At 45.0% G+C, this 19,154-nt stretch overlaps 1 protein-coding gene and 1 long non-coding RNA gene across 3 annotated transcripts in view; one reads left to right on the plus strand and one right to left on the minus strand.

Moving 5' to 3' along the window:
• Window positions 1-11,614, plus strand: part of BAK1 (BCL2 antagonist/killer 1) — a 30,067-nt gene extending 18,453 nt beyond the window's left edge. Inside the window, exons 5-6 of one of the 2 annotated variants that reach the window (XM_069971472.1) lie at window positions 4,683-4,863; window positions 11,233-11,613. In XM_069971472.1, the coding sequence (XP_069827573.1) occupies window positions 4,683-4,863; window positions 11,233-11,343 (292 nt within the window). In that variant the 3' untranslated portion in view covers window positions 11,344-11,613. Of the gene's footprint in view, window positions 1-4,682; window positions 4,864-11,232 lie in introns of both variants that reach the window. The other variant, XM_069971473.1, reaches the window with a different exon arrangement.
• On the minus strand, window positions 4,963-16,306 carry LOC138793136 (uncharacterized). The gene is made up of 2 exons (XR_011363215.1): window positions 16,250-16,306; window positions 4,963-5,154 (listed from the first exon to the last, which is right to left on the minus strand). It is a non-coding gene; the product is annotated as an uncharacterized lncRNA (long non-coding RNA).
• Between the last annotated feature and the right edge of the window lie 2,848 nt (window positions 16,307-19,154).

Genomic DNA, 19,154 nt, shown 5'->3' on the forward strand with positions numbered 1-19,154 from the left:
AGATACCCCCAGGACTTATGGTGAAGCAGAATATTAAGATCCAACAGCAGTTGCACAAAGAACTCATTCAAGCTTTTATTGCATCAGAGACAAAGCTTAGGGGAGTCACAGCAGTGCCAGAATATACCTTGATCTGTCTACATGACGATGAAGATCTGGTACATAATTGTGCAGTTAGCTTCTGATTTATATGCATGAGTAAGTGTACGTGTATTGCTCTTAGCTTCCTCTAAGAAATAATTGTAAAATGCACCATCACTATGAAAAATTGTGCATATTTAGAAAGAGGCATCAATATCTAACATATGTTTAATTCATTAGAGGCTATAACCTTGGCCACTTGGTGTCACTATTAATGCTCCTCTCCCTGTTGTCAATACATATTTGTCTATAATACAGGAAGTGTAGGGGCAGGACATTCAGAGCTCTGTGCTCTCCTGTGTTGTCAATCACAGTGCAGTGAGCCCAGCAGCAGACTTCTTATAGAGGATTAGGTGAGCAGCTTTCAAAGACCTCTTAAAGTGTTATTATTTTTGTTGTTATTGTTGTTGTATTATGACTTTCATGTTCTCCACAGTCATGTCTATCTTTAAGCGCTATTGTGAAATCTGCCATAAATTTGCCATTTTGCTACAAATTTGCAGCATAAGGCTGGGTTCACACTATGTATATTTGAGGCTGTATTTGGTCCTCATGTCAGGTCCTCATAGCAACCAAAACCAGGAGTGGATTGAAAACACAGAAAGGATCTGTCCACACAATGTTGAATTTGAGTGGATGGCCGCCATATAACAGTAAATAACGGCCATTATTTCAATACCACAGCCGTTGTTTTAAAATAACAGCAAATATTTGCCATTAAATGATGGCCATCCACTCAATTACAACATTATGTGAACAGAGCCTTTCTGTGTTTTCAATCCACTCCTGGTTTTGGTTGCTATACAGCCTCACAAATACAGCCTCAAATATACATAGTGTGAACCCAGCCTAATAGCGTTATGTTACGGTGACTTTGGTAATTTTGTTAAAATAATTTTGAAAAGTTTGTGGCCAAATCACAGCAAAAATTGTGTTATTTTAACAGAATTACAAAAGTTGCAGTAAGGACACCATTTTTGCTGTGATTTCTCCACAAGTATTTTTAATTTGGAGCCAAAATTAACACAATTAGAAAAATTGCAAAAAAAGAACAACATTTTGCAGCTGCAAATTTTGGAAAAATTGCACAATTTTTGTAAAAATGGCATTCTTTTCTCAAAAATTTTAGGATTGCAGTTAAATTGCACATCAAGATAGACATGAGAACGTGAAAGTCAGAATCCCCCCCAAAAAAGTTTACATTTTCAGTGGTCTATGAAAAAGTAAATGCATAATTAAGCTCACAAATATTTAAGAAGTCTGTTGGTGGGCTCACTGCACTGTGATTGACAGCACAGGAGAGCACAACACTTTGAATGTCCTGCCCACACTTCCTGCATTCTGTCCAAACCCTTCTGTTGTCATAGACAAATAGGTATTGACAACAGGCAGAGGAGCAGAAACAGTGACATCTAGTGGCCAATGTTTTAACTTTAAATTACACACAGACTTAGTTTTTTTGTTGTTAAATAAAGTTAACTATATATGTTACATATTGATGCCACTGTCCTTTTAAATGACAGGTGCACTACGTAGGCTATTAACCAAGACCATAATATCTATATACGTCTAGGGAAAACCTAGCTAATTTCTTGTGCAGAATATGATACTGTGCATTGTGTAGTGTTATGTATATAAATGACATCAGGAAAAACTGTGCTTGTGTAACCTGTCTATTCTTTCTTCTGCTTCCCAGCCCACTATGGGCTAGAACTCTCCGTTCAGCCTCAGGTAATTTCATACTAAGAGATTCTCTCTGTTTCTTCTGCAGTTCTTCCAGCTTTTTCCTTTTAAGTCTTAAAAACAAATACATATATATATTTACTTTTTTCATGCATATTTGCCACTAATTTCCACAGATATAAGAATATAATCCTTGTACACATGTCACATAGTTTTTCTCCGAGCTCTAGGTATCAGGCGTATATCAGGAAGGATTCTAAAGAGACTGTAGTCAGCAGGGGTATATCAGTGAGCATCGCCTCCGAATTACAATGAGAACACAGTGGTAGAGAATTTCTTTGATTTCCTGGCTGTGCAGAGAGCTGGATTAATTGTGACAGCATTGAAGGTGATTTATATAGAACCCAGGGGGGACGGCTCCTGTAAATAATGTTTGTGTAGAAAAACACACTGGAATAGCAAACCTAATGTGTTGATTCAACTGCATAATGAAAAATAATTATCCCTTTTTAATTTGTAATTACGTCCGCGCAGAAGTGACATCGGAAGGGAAGGCTTATGAAACATTTATGAGACGCATTAAATTAAGGTGACACTTCTACAAAAGTGATGTCTAGCCGTTCCTTCATACACAAGCAAGTCGCTATGCACTGTTCCCTCTGTGTAACTAGAACGAAGAGAAAAATATTCTTACAATTTATGTCCATTAGTTTATACTAAATAAACCGGAACACCATTGGCTTCTTAGAAGATCTCAGACCATCATTTGCATAAAACGGACATGTTTTGGCACCAAAATGATGACCGTCCAAATAAAACTGCTGCAAAATGGCCAAAAAAGGGCTTTGTGTGAACATAGCCATATGGAGATACAGTCAGGCCCAATAGACTTTCATGAATGGCTAGTGGCAATGGGGGAATATGTTCATATACAACTGATTTGTTTGTGAAATATCAGAGATGAGCACAACTCAATCATGCTAGATTTGATGACCGGTGGCTGGAGAAGTTGGATGCCGCCCTAGGGAGTTCAGGAAAACATGGATACAGCCTGCCAGGCTCCCGACCCCCCCCCCCCCCCCCCCCCCCCAACGCTCATAGAGAATGACAGAAAAGAAAAATCTCCAGTCTTCCAGTACTTATCAGCCACTTTATGTCCTGCAGGAAGTGGTGTATTCTCTCCAGTCTGACGCAGTGCTCTCTGCTGACACCTCTGTCCTATTAGTGCGGTTCTAGGGTCATTTCCACACACTGAGCCCCCACAGATCTGTGCATTCTGATCTCCCACAAAGCATCCAGTGTACAATACACCTATCCCCCCCCTCTAACTACAACAGCTGCAAACACTACAACTCCCAGCATTTACTGACAGCCTGCAGCCCTGAATAGTCAGGATATGCTGGGATCTGTAGTACATATGAACAGATGACCCTCGGATAACACTGGACAATTAAGATTTTGCTTCCTGAGTTGTTCAGTCAAGCTAAAGCTGCAGGTAGCATATAAAGGCTTCATAATCCATAAAATGTAATCTCATGTTTCTCACAATTTCTATGTGATAGAAATTATCCGAAATTATATTTCTCCATAGCTCAAATCGTTTATCATAATCACATCAAATTTTCAAGGAAGCAAAATTTTTCAAAACCATTTTTTGTCCAGTGTAAGGGCCCTATTGCACGGCGTGATAATCGGCCAAATCAGGCCAATTCGGCCATTTATTGCTTTATGTAATAGAGCCCTATAGGCTCTGACCTAAAATCATTGGGCGTTGGGTGCGCATCGCTACATGTAATAGCGATGCACGGCTGACGCCTAATGATTGAACAAACTGTTAATACTTTACCTGTCCGTGCTCCAGGTCTCCTCCTGCCTTCTGCTCTCTTCTGGGCGCCGCAGCTTTTCTGAGCTGACCGGCCGCTCAGCCAATTAGTGGCCACTGCGGTTCCGGTCTGTGATTGGCTCAGCAGCCTGTTAGCTCAGAGACCGATCTCAAGCTGCAGCCGCGGGATGGGGAAGCAAGCAGAGTGCAGGAGAAGACCGGGAAGATGGATAGGTAAAGTATTAACTATTTGGGCAAGGGCTGCACGGACATTGCTAAAGATGTCTGTGCAGCCCTTACCAAACAATTATTGGTAACAGGCTCAGTTAATGAGCACCAACCTAGCAGATCGGAGTTCGTTTAAAACATTGATCGGGCCTTCATCGGCCCATGTAATAGGACCCTAACTGTCGTAGGATTAGTCATTGATGGACCTTCAGCGCTGATGGTTGTGACTTACCGCCTCATTAGGAGTTTTTGCACAACACATTTATTAAAGGGTTCTCTCAAAAACTACAACTCCCAGCAAACCCTGAGAACTTCATAAGTGTAGGGCGTTCCGAGAGTCGTAGTAAGAGCCTGTTGTTGTGGACACAGATCAATCCAGGATAGAACCGGGTCAGGCTGTCTCTTCTCACTGCTTCTTCATAGGTGGCCCCCAGGACCGGTTGCTTTTTGTTTTTTTGTTTAATTGCTTCTTTTTTTATAACCTGCAACAAAAAATAAATAATAATAAAATTTACATTTTCTATCTAAATTCTTCCTTTTTTGCATGAATTTAGCATGTATGTTATTTTCTCTCTGCAATGTTTTATCATTATCGGTTTCCATGTCCCTCATGCCAGCGGTAGGGAACCTTGTCTCTCCAGCTGTTGCTAAACTACAACTCCCATCATGCCTGGACAGCCAAAGTTGTAGTTTTGCAACAGCTTGAGAGCCTAGGTTCCCCATCCCTACCTTATGCTGTCATCTCAGTTATATTTTCATGAAAAAAAAAACTACAAAATGTTTTAATGATTGAAAACCTCTTTTGCAGAGTTTTTGAAACTGAGGTGAACTGGGGGCGCATCTTAACCCTGCTTGGTTTTGGGTATCGGATGGCTGTCTACATCTGGAGAAAAGGACAGCATGGATTTCTAAAGACAATTGCTCGGTTGCTTGCTAGATATCTAGTGGAAAGTTACATTGCACGCTGGATAGCCAGACAAGGCGGTTGGGTAAGTGGATAAAATTTGTGGATTTGAATAAACATGTGCAATGCAATAATCGATGTACAGCAGCTATGTGTCCAAAATTAGAAGTAAAAAATAACAGAAACCTGATAGATCAAAGTGGTTTACTGGGCAAAACCGATTGATGGCTCATCGACAGGACAGGTCATGAGCCATGCACTGTTTAGCTCCTGCACTACACTGTGAACGGCATCCGGGGCAGTTGGCTTCATTCATTGTCTAGGAGCCGGGCCTTCTTACTGTAGTTCAGCTGACATTCCCTTGAATGGGTCACTACTAGAGATGAGAGAACATTTTAAAAGTTCAGTTCGGCGGGTTCACCGAACTTTAATGTAAAGTTCAGGTTCGTCAGAACTTTAACCAAACTGGACTAAGATAGTTTAACAATTGTAGATATTTTGCTGTTTTAATGCGGTTTAAAGTTCTTATACTTATTATTCTTAAAGTTAAACTTACGTGTCCACACTTCCCCCAATGTTCTTCTTCTCCAGTCTCCTCTTCTGTGACAGTCCACTCTAGGGATGCACGATGCACCGAAATATCGATACTACTATCGATATTTCGGGCAAAAAAACCGTTCGATACCAGGATTTCCTGGTATCGAAACTTTAAGTTAAGCAGAGAACACGGTGGGCGGCTAGCTGAGCGCCGGCCGTGTTCTCTATGTGCCTCCCCCTGCCCCCTGCAGTCTCCTCCTCTTCTCTCCCTCCCTCCGCTCCCATTGGCGCCAATTTCAAATAGCCGGCACTTAGCTATTGCTAGTGCCGGCTATTTAAGTATATAGATGCCGCTGTCACACTGACAGCGGCATCTGACCCCTCCTGAGCCCGCTCCATATACAGCGGGGGTCGGCTACTGTGTGTAACAGACCCCCGCTGCTGGTGTCTCTCTGATTAGAGTCCGGCTCCGCCAGACTCTCTTATCAGAGAGATGATTTATGCGGAGGAGCCGGAGCTGCACGGAGAGCGGCTGGAGAGGGAGAGCGGGAGAGGAGGACGGAGGAGAAGGCTGGAGGGAGAGCGGGAGGTCCGGGAGAGAGGACGGAGGAGAAGGCTGGAGGGAGAGCGGGATGTCCGGGAGAGGAGCCGGAGCTGCACAGAAGAGAGCGGGAGGTCTCGGAGAGAGGAGGACGGAGAAGGCTGGAGGTGGGGAGGATGAAGAGGGAGAGCGGGGGTCTGTGAGATCCGGGGGAAGTGCAGCACATGTGAGGATCCAGCCGGCTGGCAGGTGGGGGAGGTGGCCGGGGCTGAGAGGAGCAGATAAGATCGGCTGTAGTGTGTGGGATCCTGTGTAACCTCCTCTTCTCTTCCTCCGCAATCTTGGTAACTGGTGCAGCAGAGCTGTCTTAGTGATAGCTGATGCAGCAGAGCTGTCTTAGTGATAGCTGATGCAGCAGAGCTGTCTTAGTGATAGCTGATGCAGGAGAGCTGTCTTAGTGGTGGGTGGTGCAGGAGAGCTGTCTTAGTGGTGGGTGGTGCAGGAGAGCTGTCTTAGTGATAGCTGATGTAGCAGAGCTGTCTTAGTGATAGCTGATGTAGCAGAGCTGTCTTAGTGATAGCTGATGTAGCAGAGCTGTCTTAGTGATAGCTGATGTAGCAGAGCTGTCTTAGTGATAGCTGATGTAGCAGAGCTGTCTTAGTGATAGCTGATGTAGCAGAGCTGTCTTAGTGATAGCTGATGTAGCAGAGCTGTCTTAGTGATAGCTGATGTAGCAGAGCTGTCTTAGTGATAGCTGATGTAGCAGAGCTGTCTTAGTGATAGCTGATGTAGCAGAGCTGTCTTAGTGATAGCTGATGTAGCAGAGCTGTCTTAGTGATAGCTGATGTAGCAGAGCTGTCTTAGTGATAGCTGATGTAGCAGAGCTGTCTTAGTGATATCGGATGTAGCAGAGCTGTCTTAGTGATAGCTGATGTAGCAGAGCTGTCTTAGTGATAGCTGATGTAGCAGAGCTGTCTTAGTGATATCGGATGTAGCAGAGCTGTCTTAGTGATAGCTGATGCAGCAGAGCTGTCTTAGTGATAGCTGATGCAGCAGAGCTGTCTTAGTGATAGCTGATGCAGCAGAGCTGTCTTAGTGATATCGGATGCTAGCAGAGCTGTCTTAGTGATATCGGATGTAGCAGAGCTGTCTTAGTGATATCGGATGTAGCAGAGCTGTCTTAGTGATAGCTGATGTAGCAGAGCTGTCTTAGTGATATCGGATGTAGCAGAGCTGTCTTAGTGATAGCTGATGTAGCAGAGCTGTCTTAGTGATAGCTGATGTAGCAGAGCTGTCTTAGTGATAGCTGATGTAGCAGAGCTGTCTTAGTGATAGCTGATGTAGCAGAGCTGTCTTAGTGATAGCTGATGTAGCAGAGCTGTCTTAGTGATAGCTGATGCAGCAGAGCTGTCTTAGTGATAGCTGATGCAGCAGAGCTGTCTTAGTGATAGCTGATGCAGCAGAGCTGTCTTAGTGATAGCTGATGCAGCAGAGCTGTCTTAGTGATAGCTGATGCAGCAGAGCTGTCTTAGTGATAGCTGATGCAGCAGAGCTGTCTTAGTGATAGCTGATGCAGCAGAGCTGTCTTAGTGATAGCTGATGCAGCAGAGCTGTCTTAGTGATAGCTGATGCAGCAGAGCTGTCTTAGTGATAGCTGATGCAGCAGAGCTGTCTTAGTGATAGCTGATGCAGCAGAGCTGTCTTAGTGATAGCTGATGCAGCAGAGCTGTCTTAGTGATAGCTGATGCAGCAGAGCTGTCTTAGTGATAGCTGATGCAGCAGAGCTGTCTTAGTGATAGCTGATGCAGCAGAGCTGTCTTAGACAGATATCACTAACTTTATTTTTAACACAATAAAATAAAAAATAGGTAGGCCAAAAATTGGTATCACTGTAATAGTGCAGGGGTATTATATTTCTACCATTTTTTTTTTTTTTTCTTTTATACTTTACTAAGTATCGAACTGGTATTGAGTATCGAAATAAAAAAGTTAGTATCGGTATCGAACTCAAAATTCTGGTATCGTGACATCACTAGTCCACTCAGCCAATCACTGGCCGTGGGTGTTGTCCATTCCAGTCAGCCATTGATTGGCTGAGCAGACAGTCTCTCTTGTCCAACCAATCAATGGCTGACTTGGACTGGACACCACCGCGGCCAATGATTGGCTGAGTGGGCTGTAACTCTAGAGACAAGAGTAACCGTCCACTGTCCCATCTCAGTCAGTGGTTGACTGAATGTACTGAAGGCTCAGAAGACCCTGAGGAGGCGTAGAGAGGTGAGACAGGTATTTTTTTGATGTGCAGCCACCATGTTCTGAACCTAGCAAAAAGTTTAATTCAGTAGTGAACCAAATTTTTTGCAAAGTTTAGAATGCATCTGGCTTTGGAAGGCTTGGCTCGCTCCTCTCTAGTCACCACCACTATACAAAGCGAAGGGAGCCAACTGCTTCCAGCCCTGGTTATTGTGTAGTGCGGGTGCTTAACAGCTGATGAATGTCAGCACCCCGCCATGCACATGTGGTCAGTCTCTGTTAAAGTGAATTGAAAACACTGTAGGTGCACTGTCCATATTTCCAAAGCACTAATGATTGATGAAAGGCCTTCAAGGTCTTTATTACAAAGAAAAGTTTTCAATATTATATGTTTACCACAGGAGTAGGTAAAATTACCAACTATTCTCCTCCACCACTCATGCAGCAGTGCACAAACTTTCCTAGATCTCCCCCACCTTGCTTGTATAAACAGTAGAGACTGCCAGTACTTCATGCACAGACCAGGAGATTGCAGTTGAGCTCAGCTTGTTTGACCGTCTGTGTATGCATTAGGAGGTCTGTAATCAAGGGCAAAATAATAAGTCTATGGGAGACATTTATTAATGTGGCCCACGCCTCTTACTAAATCTGGCAGGGTGAATGGGGTGGGGCCTAATTTAAGGTACGCCGAGCTTAATAAATGTCTCCCTATATCTCTCAAATAGTTCTTCTTTTTTTAGGAAATGCTTGTATGTTTGAAATATGTTTCATTTTATATTAGTGTAGTGAACCTAAAGCATGCTCTGCATTTGATTAGCGGCATCCAACTTCTTCAGCCACTGCCCTAAGGAGTCCTGAAAGATATGGACACAGCCATAGGCCATAGGCTGTCCACCAGGACTCCCTAGGGTGGCATCCAACTCCTCCAGCCACCGCTAATCAAATTCTGCACCCAAGTGTGCTCAAGGTTCACTCATCTTTAGTGTAGACCTATTTATCTTTGTAAAATACATTTTGGCCATGTTCGTTTTTCAATGATTTCCTTTGAAGTCTATGGAAACAACGGCTGCTGGAACATGCTAAACCATGGCTGTTTGGTACTCAAACAATTTTCCCACTAGCAATGGCCTCTCCTGGGCTGAATGAGCCTACAACATAGCACCCTTGGGACATGGGTGGAGTGCAAGCCAACATGAGGTAGCCACACACCCCAAAAAACAATGGCCATTATATTGAGTATCAAGTAACAACTGTTGCGTGAACATAGCCTTAAAGTGAACCTGGCCTGTGCGATTCATGTTCCATATTGCTGACGCTATTAGATGCTGTTGGGTCATGGAGGCGTGTTGTTATACTTACACTGGCCGCAATAATGTAATTTTCCACTTTTTTCAGCCCTTTACATATATACTGTGATTAGGGCTGGGCGATATGGGCCTAAATCAATATCGCGGTTTATCGCACATGTAGCGGCGGTAACGATAACTGAACGATAATTATGACACTCCCCTTTTGCAAACCACACCCACTTGCTATGCAAACCACACCCACTTGCCATACTTGATATCAAAAAAGTAAAAAAGCTCACTGAGCAGCAAGCCGTGGTTAGTCTATCATTATCATCATTATTATTATCATTTGTCATTATTAGGGGGTGTATGACTACACAGGAAGGGCCGACAGGGGTGCATGACTGTACGGGGAGGGCTGACAGGGTGTATGACTGTACAGGGGTGTATGACTATACAGGGGGGGCGGACAGGGGTGTATGACTGTACAGGGAGGGCTGACAGGGTGTATGACTATACAGGGGGGGCGGACAGGGGTGTATGACTTACAGGGGGGGGGGGGGGCGGAAAGGGGTGTATGACTATACAAGGGGGCCGACAGGGGTGTATGACTATACAGGGGGGCCGACAGGGGTGTATGACTATACAGGGGGGCCGACAGGGGTGTATGACTATACAGGGGGGGCGGACAGGGGTGTATGACTATACAGGGGGGGGGGGGGCGACAGGGGTGTATGACTGTACAGGGGGGGCGGACAGGGGTGTATGACTGTACAGGGGTGGGGCCGACAGGGGTGTATGACTGTACAAGGGGGGCGGACAGGGGTGTATGACTGTACAGGGGGGGGGCCGACAGGGGTGTATGACTATACAGGGGGGGGGAGGACAGGGGTGTATGACTATACAGGGGGGGGGGGGGTGGCAGGGGTGTATGACTGTACAGGGAGGGCTGACAGGGTGTATGACTGTACAGGGGTGTATGACTATACAGGGGGAGGGTGGACAGGGGTCTATGACTGTACGGGGGGACAGGGATGTGCTACTATACAGGGGGTGGATAGGCGTGTATGTATGACTGTAGTTCCCCTCAGTAACAGTACAAGACTGTAAATTAGGAGGAATGGATGGGCTGCAGCAGGCAGGATAAGCTGTAGGAGACATTGCTGTGTGTGACATCCTGCCTGCTGCAGCCCATCCATTCCTCCTAACTTACAGTCTTGTACTGTTTACTGAGAGGACTACAGGTCAGCTGCTGCTCCAGCTCTGAAATGCCGGCGTCCCTGCACACACACATGTGCAGCACTTGCCGGCCGGATGTGGGGGGCGCTCAGATGAGACCGGACGGGGGGCCTCGGATGTGGGGGGCCTCGGACGGGTGAGGTAAGGTGGGGAGGCCTCGGATGGGACCGGTCCAGTGGGGTGAGGGCCTCGGACGGGTGAGGTGGGACCAGACGGGTGGGGAGATCGGGCGCTCGGACGGGACTTGTGGCGGGGGCGGGCATTCTCACCTGGACCCTGCTCCTGCTCCTCCTCCTTCTCCTCCTCCCCCACCTCCCGCTCTGATGCCGGCGTCCCTGCACATAACGTGCAGCGCTAATGCAGGGCAGCGCGCGTGTGTGCGGGAGCACTCTGACGGGACAGGAGAGGGGAGAGGGCGCTCTGAAAGGAAGATAGAAGTACAAAAATACCGCAGATACCGTCCTGGCTAAGTTGAGGTCGGTTAACCGACGCCAGTGACGGTATCGGTATTTTTGCGGTATACCGCCCAGCCCTAACTGTGATACATCCTTGTCTGATACCTGATCTTCTTCCCACTCTGTTCTTATTTTAACAGGAGACAGCCGTTTCACTAACTAATTCTGGCGTTAAATACGTCCTCATGGCATTGGGTGTTGTCCTGATCCTGCAGCTTGTGATGCGTCGCTTATCGCCATCTTGCCAATGAGGAGCGTGTTCCTCCATCGTTCAGTTATGTCTGTGACTGCAGCCAGGAGCATCCACTTTGTGAATAAACCAATTTTCTTAAAGACTTCCTACCATACATGAGATATGTAGGTTTTATTTTTATTTTAAACACTGGCCCTTTACTTGGACCAACATGAAAAGGCTGATCTGTAACTTTCTTCCATTACAGTCTCAGGGAATAATGGGTAAATTGTTATGTCCTATATATTATATATTCATGAATAAATGTCCCTTTTTACAACTTGTTCTGTCTTTATATTACTACACACCAATACAATAGTTTAAAATAGAGTGTGCGGCCACCTCACCATATTGTATTGAACAATTGTACAAGAAAACTCTTAAATTATGGACCCTCAGCTGCTGAACCAGGGGGGTCTGCAGTAATGACTACATCAGGCGTCACTATATGATGAATCATAGTGCAACAGGGGCTATATGTGCCGTGTGAATGAGACCTCATTGTATGGACCAGTCAGGGACTCTCCATTCAGTGTGCTCAGATTAGGAGTAACCCAGAATAGGGGGACATATTCTGCCTTATGAAGATGACACCTCTATAAGGGCCGTATTACACGGCCCGATGACTAGTTTAAGTGAGCGCTGATCTGCTAGATCAGTCATTGTGCAGCAAGGACTGGGGGGTTAAAAATCCTTTCTGTCTGAGGATAAGGGGAACTTAGTAGGTAAGAAGGTATATTTACCTGTCGCAGTGCCCAAGACCCGCTCCTGCACCCTGCTGACGGTCTGCAGATCTCCCCTGCAGCTACATCACAACCTGGCTGATGGATGCCCCGCTCAGCCAGTCAGTGACTGGGGCGGGACACCACTGCAGTCAGTGGCTGAGCAGGGTAAATCCTGCCCTTTATTGGCGTGGCAGCTGGGTTGTGACGTACCTTACAGCCAGACGTCCGGTTGGGTACGGGAACCCGGTAGTGTGGTGCAGAGGAGGCACAAGGTCTGGTAAGTATACAGTCTTTGTTTTATTTTTTTTCCCCCACCCCCTGCCCAATATGAATTTTCATCCTTATCTCAAGAGGACAGACTGTCTATTGTCATCTATGTCCATGAGCCTTGCTGTGAAGCATGTCACTAAATGCAGCTTAGGCAAGATGGCTTCCCCCATAACTATGGACAAAAAAATTAGATAAAAAAAAATATTGGTCAGAAAATAGAAACATTAGAATAAAATGTTTTGTATCTGAATCTAATCAGTAAGATAAAATCTAGGTGACGCATTCCCTTTAAATATGCACATATTGGTCTTCATTTCAGCTGCTGTAATAGCTCACTATATAGTAATAAACTCTTTAATACTTGCTGCACATGTGTCCCTGAATATACAAGAATGAACATAGTGGATCAGAATCTGACCACCAAAAAGGCTTTCTACAGAAATAAGTAAATGAGCGGAGTGTGAATATAATGATTACAGAGAATAAAAGCCGCTTAAAAACCTTTTCATTTCATCTTCTTGAACAAGCGTTCTGCTCATGGCTGCCAGGGAGTGAGTCACACATTGCATCTGTCACAGTGTCACAGCACTCACTTTCAGCTCACTCAGCGTTCTTACAGCAAGGACTGCTGGAAACTGTGACAATAGATCACAAGGGCCTAGTGCATTAATTGTAAGGCCTCATTCACTTGTTTAATTTTTTTCAGGCTATTTCTACTCAGTCATCTGTCAAATATGGTGAATAGTGCATCCGTATCCGCATCAGCAAAAATGTTGAACTGGTAAAAATAAAAATTTTACTAGTTTGTTTAGATTTGATCTGCCTTTTTTACGTACGTCACAGATGTGACATCCGGGGCGTCCGCAAAAAACACGGATCCCATAGACTTCTATCGCTGTCACAATCTGCTCTAGGACACATCCAATTTTTTGTGTTACGGATTGCGGATCAGCAATGGAACAGACTGTGTGAATGGCACAATAGAAAGCAATGGGCAACAAGTTGATCCGTGAGTGCGGATTCGCAATGACAGACAACTTTGTGGACGTGTGAATAAGGCCTTAGCTTATTTAACCCCTTAAAGGGGAACTGTCAGAAGGTTAGACAAATCTAACCTGCTAATAGCTCCCCATTGTGCAGAAGACACTTAGTGCCGTTCCCATGCAGTTAGTTGTTTGCTCCATGGTCCGGTAAGACCTTTGGGAGCACTGCCCCATCCCTATAGTGCTGATTCGCCCCACCCCTGGTCAGCTCGTTCCATTGATAATCATTAGAAAGGGTGGGCTGGCCAGGGGCAGATCAGCATTGTGGGGGCGGAAAAAGTTCCTAACAGTATCTCAGTGCTCCCTAAGTACAATTTGTCACCAGTCTCCTGTACCTTACACACTCTAGACAGCTTCCAGGTGCACAGAAAGTAACATTAGCTGACGGGAACAAGAATAACCAAAGGTAGGTAAGCCCCAAAAAAAGGTGAGTGCCTCTGCCACTCTGGTATCTGATTTAGACATGCAAAACCAAATAAAATATATAAATGTGCTCTATAAATTCAATGCATTTTGGACAATCCATTATTTCTTTTTTATAAACCTCATTCGTGCATGTTGCAGTTGAGTCTGTGGCCCCCTGACTGCCAACTGAGCTGATGGCACCGCTGGATAGATATAAATGAAAGCATAAAGAACATATCTTGCCTGAATTTTTTTTTTTCTTGAAAACACCCTAATCTGGGCTGTGAATGGTGATAGAGGCGGAGATTATTATACTCTGGGGCCAGTGCCGTTATGCCTTACCATTCTGTATACCTGCACCTTGTATACAGGGCCGTTTTAATACATTGGTGGGCCCAGTGCACAGCCCTCAAGAGTGGGCCCCCCCCTTACCTTTCTGCACATTGTATAATGTACTGAATTTGCCCCCACACTGTATCAAGAGCCCCAATACATACAGTAGTTACGTTATAACACTATTTCCACCATTCAGTGATTACATATTACATAAAAACTGCACTAAACAAAACAGAAAGATATCACCAATGATACCATTACATAATACCGCCACACCATGACCCCTATCAGTACAAGCCTATAACAGAGTAAAGTTACATCCAGTGACTCACCGGGGGCGTCTTCTCCGATCAGAGTCTGTCACCTTTTCTTTTTCTCTCCATCCAGCCTGGGCCACCTTGAAGTCTTCTCCTGGCTGTGAATCTTCTCTCCAGAATCTGCCAGACAAATATTTTAGGCTCTAACACATACAGTAGTTAGGTCCCTTGTACCCCTATACAGTAGTTACACCCCTCTGTACTCCTACATAGTTACACACCTCTGTGCCTCCATAGTTTTAAGGTGTCCCTGTAGTATATAAACCCTCATGTGCTCCTCCAGTTATATACAGCCCTCCTGTGCGCTCCCCCATTAGTATATAGCCCCCCTGTGCACTCTCCCCAGTAGTATATAGCCCCCCTGTGCTCTCCCACAATAGTATATAGCCCCCCTGTGCTCTCCCCCAATAGTATATAGCCCCCCTATGCTCTCCCACAATAGTATATAGCCCCCCTGTGCTCTCCCACAATAGTATATAGCCCCCCTGTGCTCTCCCACAATAGTATATAGCCCCCCTGTGCTCTCCCACAATAGTATATAGCCCCCTGTGCTCCCCCATAGTATATAGCTCCCCTGTGCTCCCCCATAGTATATAGCCCCCTGTGCCCCCCCATACTATATAGCCCCCTGTGCTCCCCAATAGTATATAGCTGCTATATAACATTGAAAAAAACAAACACTTTTACTCACCTAGGTCCACGCTTTCCTCTTCTCTTCCCTCTTGTGACCGCACTTCCTGCGGTCACAAGAGGCTGCATTCCCCTTACCCTCGCGCCGACGCTCCAGTGACGTCGGGCGCTAGAGGGAGAGTGCGGCCTCTTGTGACCGCAGGAAGTGCGGCCACAAGAGTGACTGACAGGGAGGGAGCCAATGGCTCTCTCTCTGTCAGTGTCGCTGCTGCTGCAGCGCTGAAGCGCCGCAGCAGCAGCGGGCGGGGGCAGCGGCGGACGGGGGGGCCCTGCAGGGGGCGCCATGGAGGGATAAGTAGATTACCCATCCATGGCGCTCCCCCCTGACAGGCTGGTGGCCGGAGCCCTGTGCGACCGCATTGGTCGCACATAGCAACGGCCGGCCTGCTCGGGGGGGCCCCTTTAACCAGTGGGCCCGGTGCACGTGCACCATGTGCCCTCTGGTTAAAGCGGCCCTGCTTGTATAATCCATTACTTACACTCTGCAGACAGCACAGTGAGGTGTAGCCGTTCTAGGGTCTGGGAATAATAGGCTCCGCCTTAAATTTGCCTGCAAAAGGGCGCAAACACAATACCTTATAGAGAAATACACGTGCACTTTCATATACAGAACGGTCAATTGTCTCACCGTAAGGTCGCAGACTATTATGCAGTACACCATGGCAAAACTAATAAAGTGCAAACTACCAAAGAAACGTATGGTGCAGCAGCTGAAGTCGGACTGTGTGCATATACCGTGTATATAAATGTGCTGCTGGTTGCTTGACCTTCCTTGATCCAGGATTTGGCACCACTAAGGCAAGTAGAGAAATACGAAGTCTAACACTTCTCATGTTGGCACAAAGGCAGAGACCTGAAACCTCTTTGACCTCAGTGATACATATACTAAGCGCAAGAGAAATTATCTGTATTTATAACCTTGGGTGCCAGTACACCGGCAAAGAGGTTGGAAGGTCACATTACATAGTGGAGATAACAAATATTATTTATAAATAATCTCAATGTATTATGTGCAGTGAAACATAGTTCAAATGTACAAGAATTTCTGAAAATGTACTGTATGAGACATACTGTATACCCACTAATCCCCCATATGTCTCTTTTGTTTTGATAACCTGTTGTCCTTGGTTATGGCCCACCTTTGGACATCCACTAGGGTGGGTCACTAATGCTCAGTTCAATCTCCTGATTTGTCCCATTAGTATTGGCAGTTGGTCTTCACTGCACATGCAAGCAAAGAGGGTTGTGGGAGTGTGTGCAATGTTGTATGGCAACAGCAGGGTCACAGTTCAGAAATGAACTCGAACTGATTTCTTGTCTATGCTGCTCCTGGCAGGGGGGACAGGATGGACCCTTACTTTGAAACACCATGACCTTGGTCGTCTTAGGGTTGATGGGTAGTGCCCATGTAGTGCTGATCTATCTATAGATTAGAAAGATGAAACCACAATGTCTCCTTTCCCCTATACTACTCAGGAGAGGCTGTTGTTTCCCTGCCCTTGGTCAGGTGATCACTGTGTGATGTCAGCGGGGGTCTGGGTTACAGATGAGGGTTTACAACTTGGCTGGCAACAGAAGAGAGATCATGTGACCTCTGTCTCAGAAGGGAGGGGGAGGACAGAGGAGAGGAGACAGAGTGGAGCAGGTAGTGAGGATTTTCAGCAGCTTTAGGCAATGAGTCAGGATGGGCTGCAGACAAACCGACCAACTCATGTAATAGAAACCTATTACACACAAGCTTAAAATATTGGTGGGATTAAACAGGGTTAAATGTTAAATGTATTTCCCCTTCAAGTGTACTTCTATGTAGTATATAGATGAAATAAGGGGGAATTAATCATGCATTTGAGCCTGGTTTAAGGCATAAACAAAGCTGATTATTATTATTATTATTTTTTTTTTTTTTAAATGCAAACAATTGATTTTAAGGGCCAGTTTTTTTAAAAGTGGATGGGGCTTTGTGCGAGGGCTTTGTGAGGTCTCACAAAAATACTATAATTTACATGTGCAAGCAGGCATAAATTGTAGCGGAAATCTATGCCAGCTCCGAGCTGGTGTAGGTTTCTGAAAGGATGTCAAACAGGCAGCCTCATATGTGCAGGATTTATTGAGAGGCGCAATCCAGGACAGCTGATACACAAGGGCTTTTACATAAGACCAGTGTATGAAATGCAGGTCTTAGTAAATCCACTACCACAGGCCAAGCAACAACTTGGTATGAGTACAGTATATTTACTGAGTAACCTGGATAACTATCGTATTCTGCTGTATAATGAGAGTCTAGTGTGCCTCCTTAAATTAGCAGACCTACCTTAGAGTGAATCTGTCACCCCCTGACCAGATACTGAGCTAGTGGCCCTGCTGGATAGATATCAATAACAGCATTCAGAACATATCTTGGTTGCCTGTGTCTGTGTTTTTATTTTCACAAAAAACACCTTTATTCATACTGTGAATAGTGTCAAGGAGGCGGGGCATATGATTCCCTGGGCCCTAGCACCACTACACCTCACTGTGCTGAATGAATGCTTCTTCTCCTATTCAGTGTCTACACTGTGCATACAGAATAGTAAGGCGCTGCAATGTTAGGGCCCAGAGAATGATAGCTCCTGCCTCCTTGACACTATTTACATCCCAATTTTTTTTTTTTTTTAAATGTGGAAATAAAAACAAAGACACAGTAACCAAAGGAATGATCTAAATGCTGTTATTGATATCTATTTAGAGGTGACTCCAGATCAATAGGCATTTAGGGAGTTACGGATTTTCTTTAAGGGTCCATTCACATGTACAGGTCAATCATTTTAGTTACATTGATATCTGCAGCATAAAATCTGTGGCAGATCCTGTATGTGTAAACGTCCCCTAAAGCGCATGTATTTCTACCCAAATCCACTTTTCGGGACCGCAAAATAGCTCCTCATATGGGCAGTGCTCCTGCCACATGGTCATCTTTATCTGATTTATAGAGCTCCTATGGTGGCCGTTATATATAGTTACTGACAATCCAGGAAATGAAAACTGTCAATGACTGTACTGTATATCCATAATGATGTATTAAATGTTCATATTTATTTTAGCATTTTGAAAGCAATTGTCTCCTAATCTATAATCACTGTTATGATGCCCTATGTGTTCAGCATATACAGTATACATATATAGAGCTGTGACAAATAGTAAAGGGAAACTCAACTGGTTTTAGAAAGTTAAATGGGTTTGCAATTTACTTCTATTTAAAAATCTCCAGTCTTCCAGTACTTATCAGCTGCTGTATGTCCTGCAGGAAGTGGTGTATTCTGTCCAGTGTGACACAGTGCTCTCTGCTGCCACCTCTGTCCATGTCAGGAGCTGCCCAGAGCAGCAGCAAATACCCATAAAAAAAACCTCTCCTGCTCTGGACAATTCCTGACATGGACAGAGGTGGCAGCAGAGAGCACTGTGTCACACTGGAAAGAATACTTCGCTTCCTGCAGGACATACAGCAACTGAAAAACTGGAGATTTTCAAATAGAAGTAAGTTACAAATCTATATAACTTTCTGAAACCAGTTGATTTGAAAGAAAAACTATTTTGCCAGAGTAACTCTTTAAGGGTATGTTCACACAGGCTTCCTAGATGTCCATGCAGCTCTTACCAAACTTCAAAGCTGAACCATGCTGAAATACACCAGAAATGTCACCTCTTTTCAACACGTTTCCCCAGCTCCCATTGAAGTCAATGGAAGCCGGGCTTTGGGCTGTAATATTAGACAGAGAAAATCAACACCTTTCCTTATCCAAAACAGCACATTTATTAGCTGTGTGAACGCACCCTAATAGGTGATGTGAGAGGGTTTTATTAGTTACATTCTGGACGTTCCTCCAGCACTTTACAGTAACAAGAGTGAATGTCGCCCTGCCGAGCACGGTCTATAACACTGGAACATACTGAGCCTCTGTCACATCGCCACGCTCAGCAGCAATACACATTAGGTTTTCCCAAGCAGAATTTAGAATGTGTGATATGAATTTCTCAGCTCTTTATTCCGGGATCGGCCACTATATG

This window comes from Dendropsophus ebraccatus, chromosome 5, assembly GCF_027789765.1.
Source record: "Dendropsophus ebraccatus isolate aDenEbr1 chromosome 5, aDenEbr1.pat, whole genome shotgun sequence".
NCBI classification, from domain to species: Eukaryota; Metazoa; Chordata; class Amphibia; order Anura; family Hylidae; genus Dendropsophus; species Dendropsophus ebraccatus.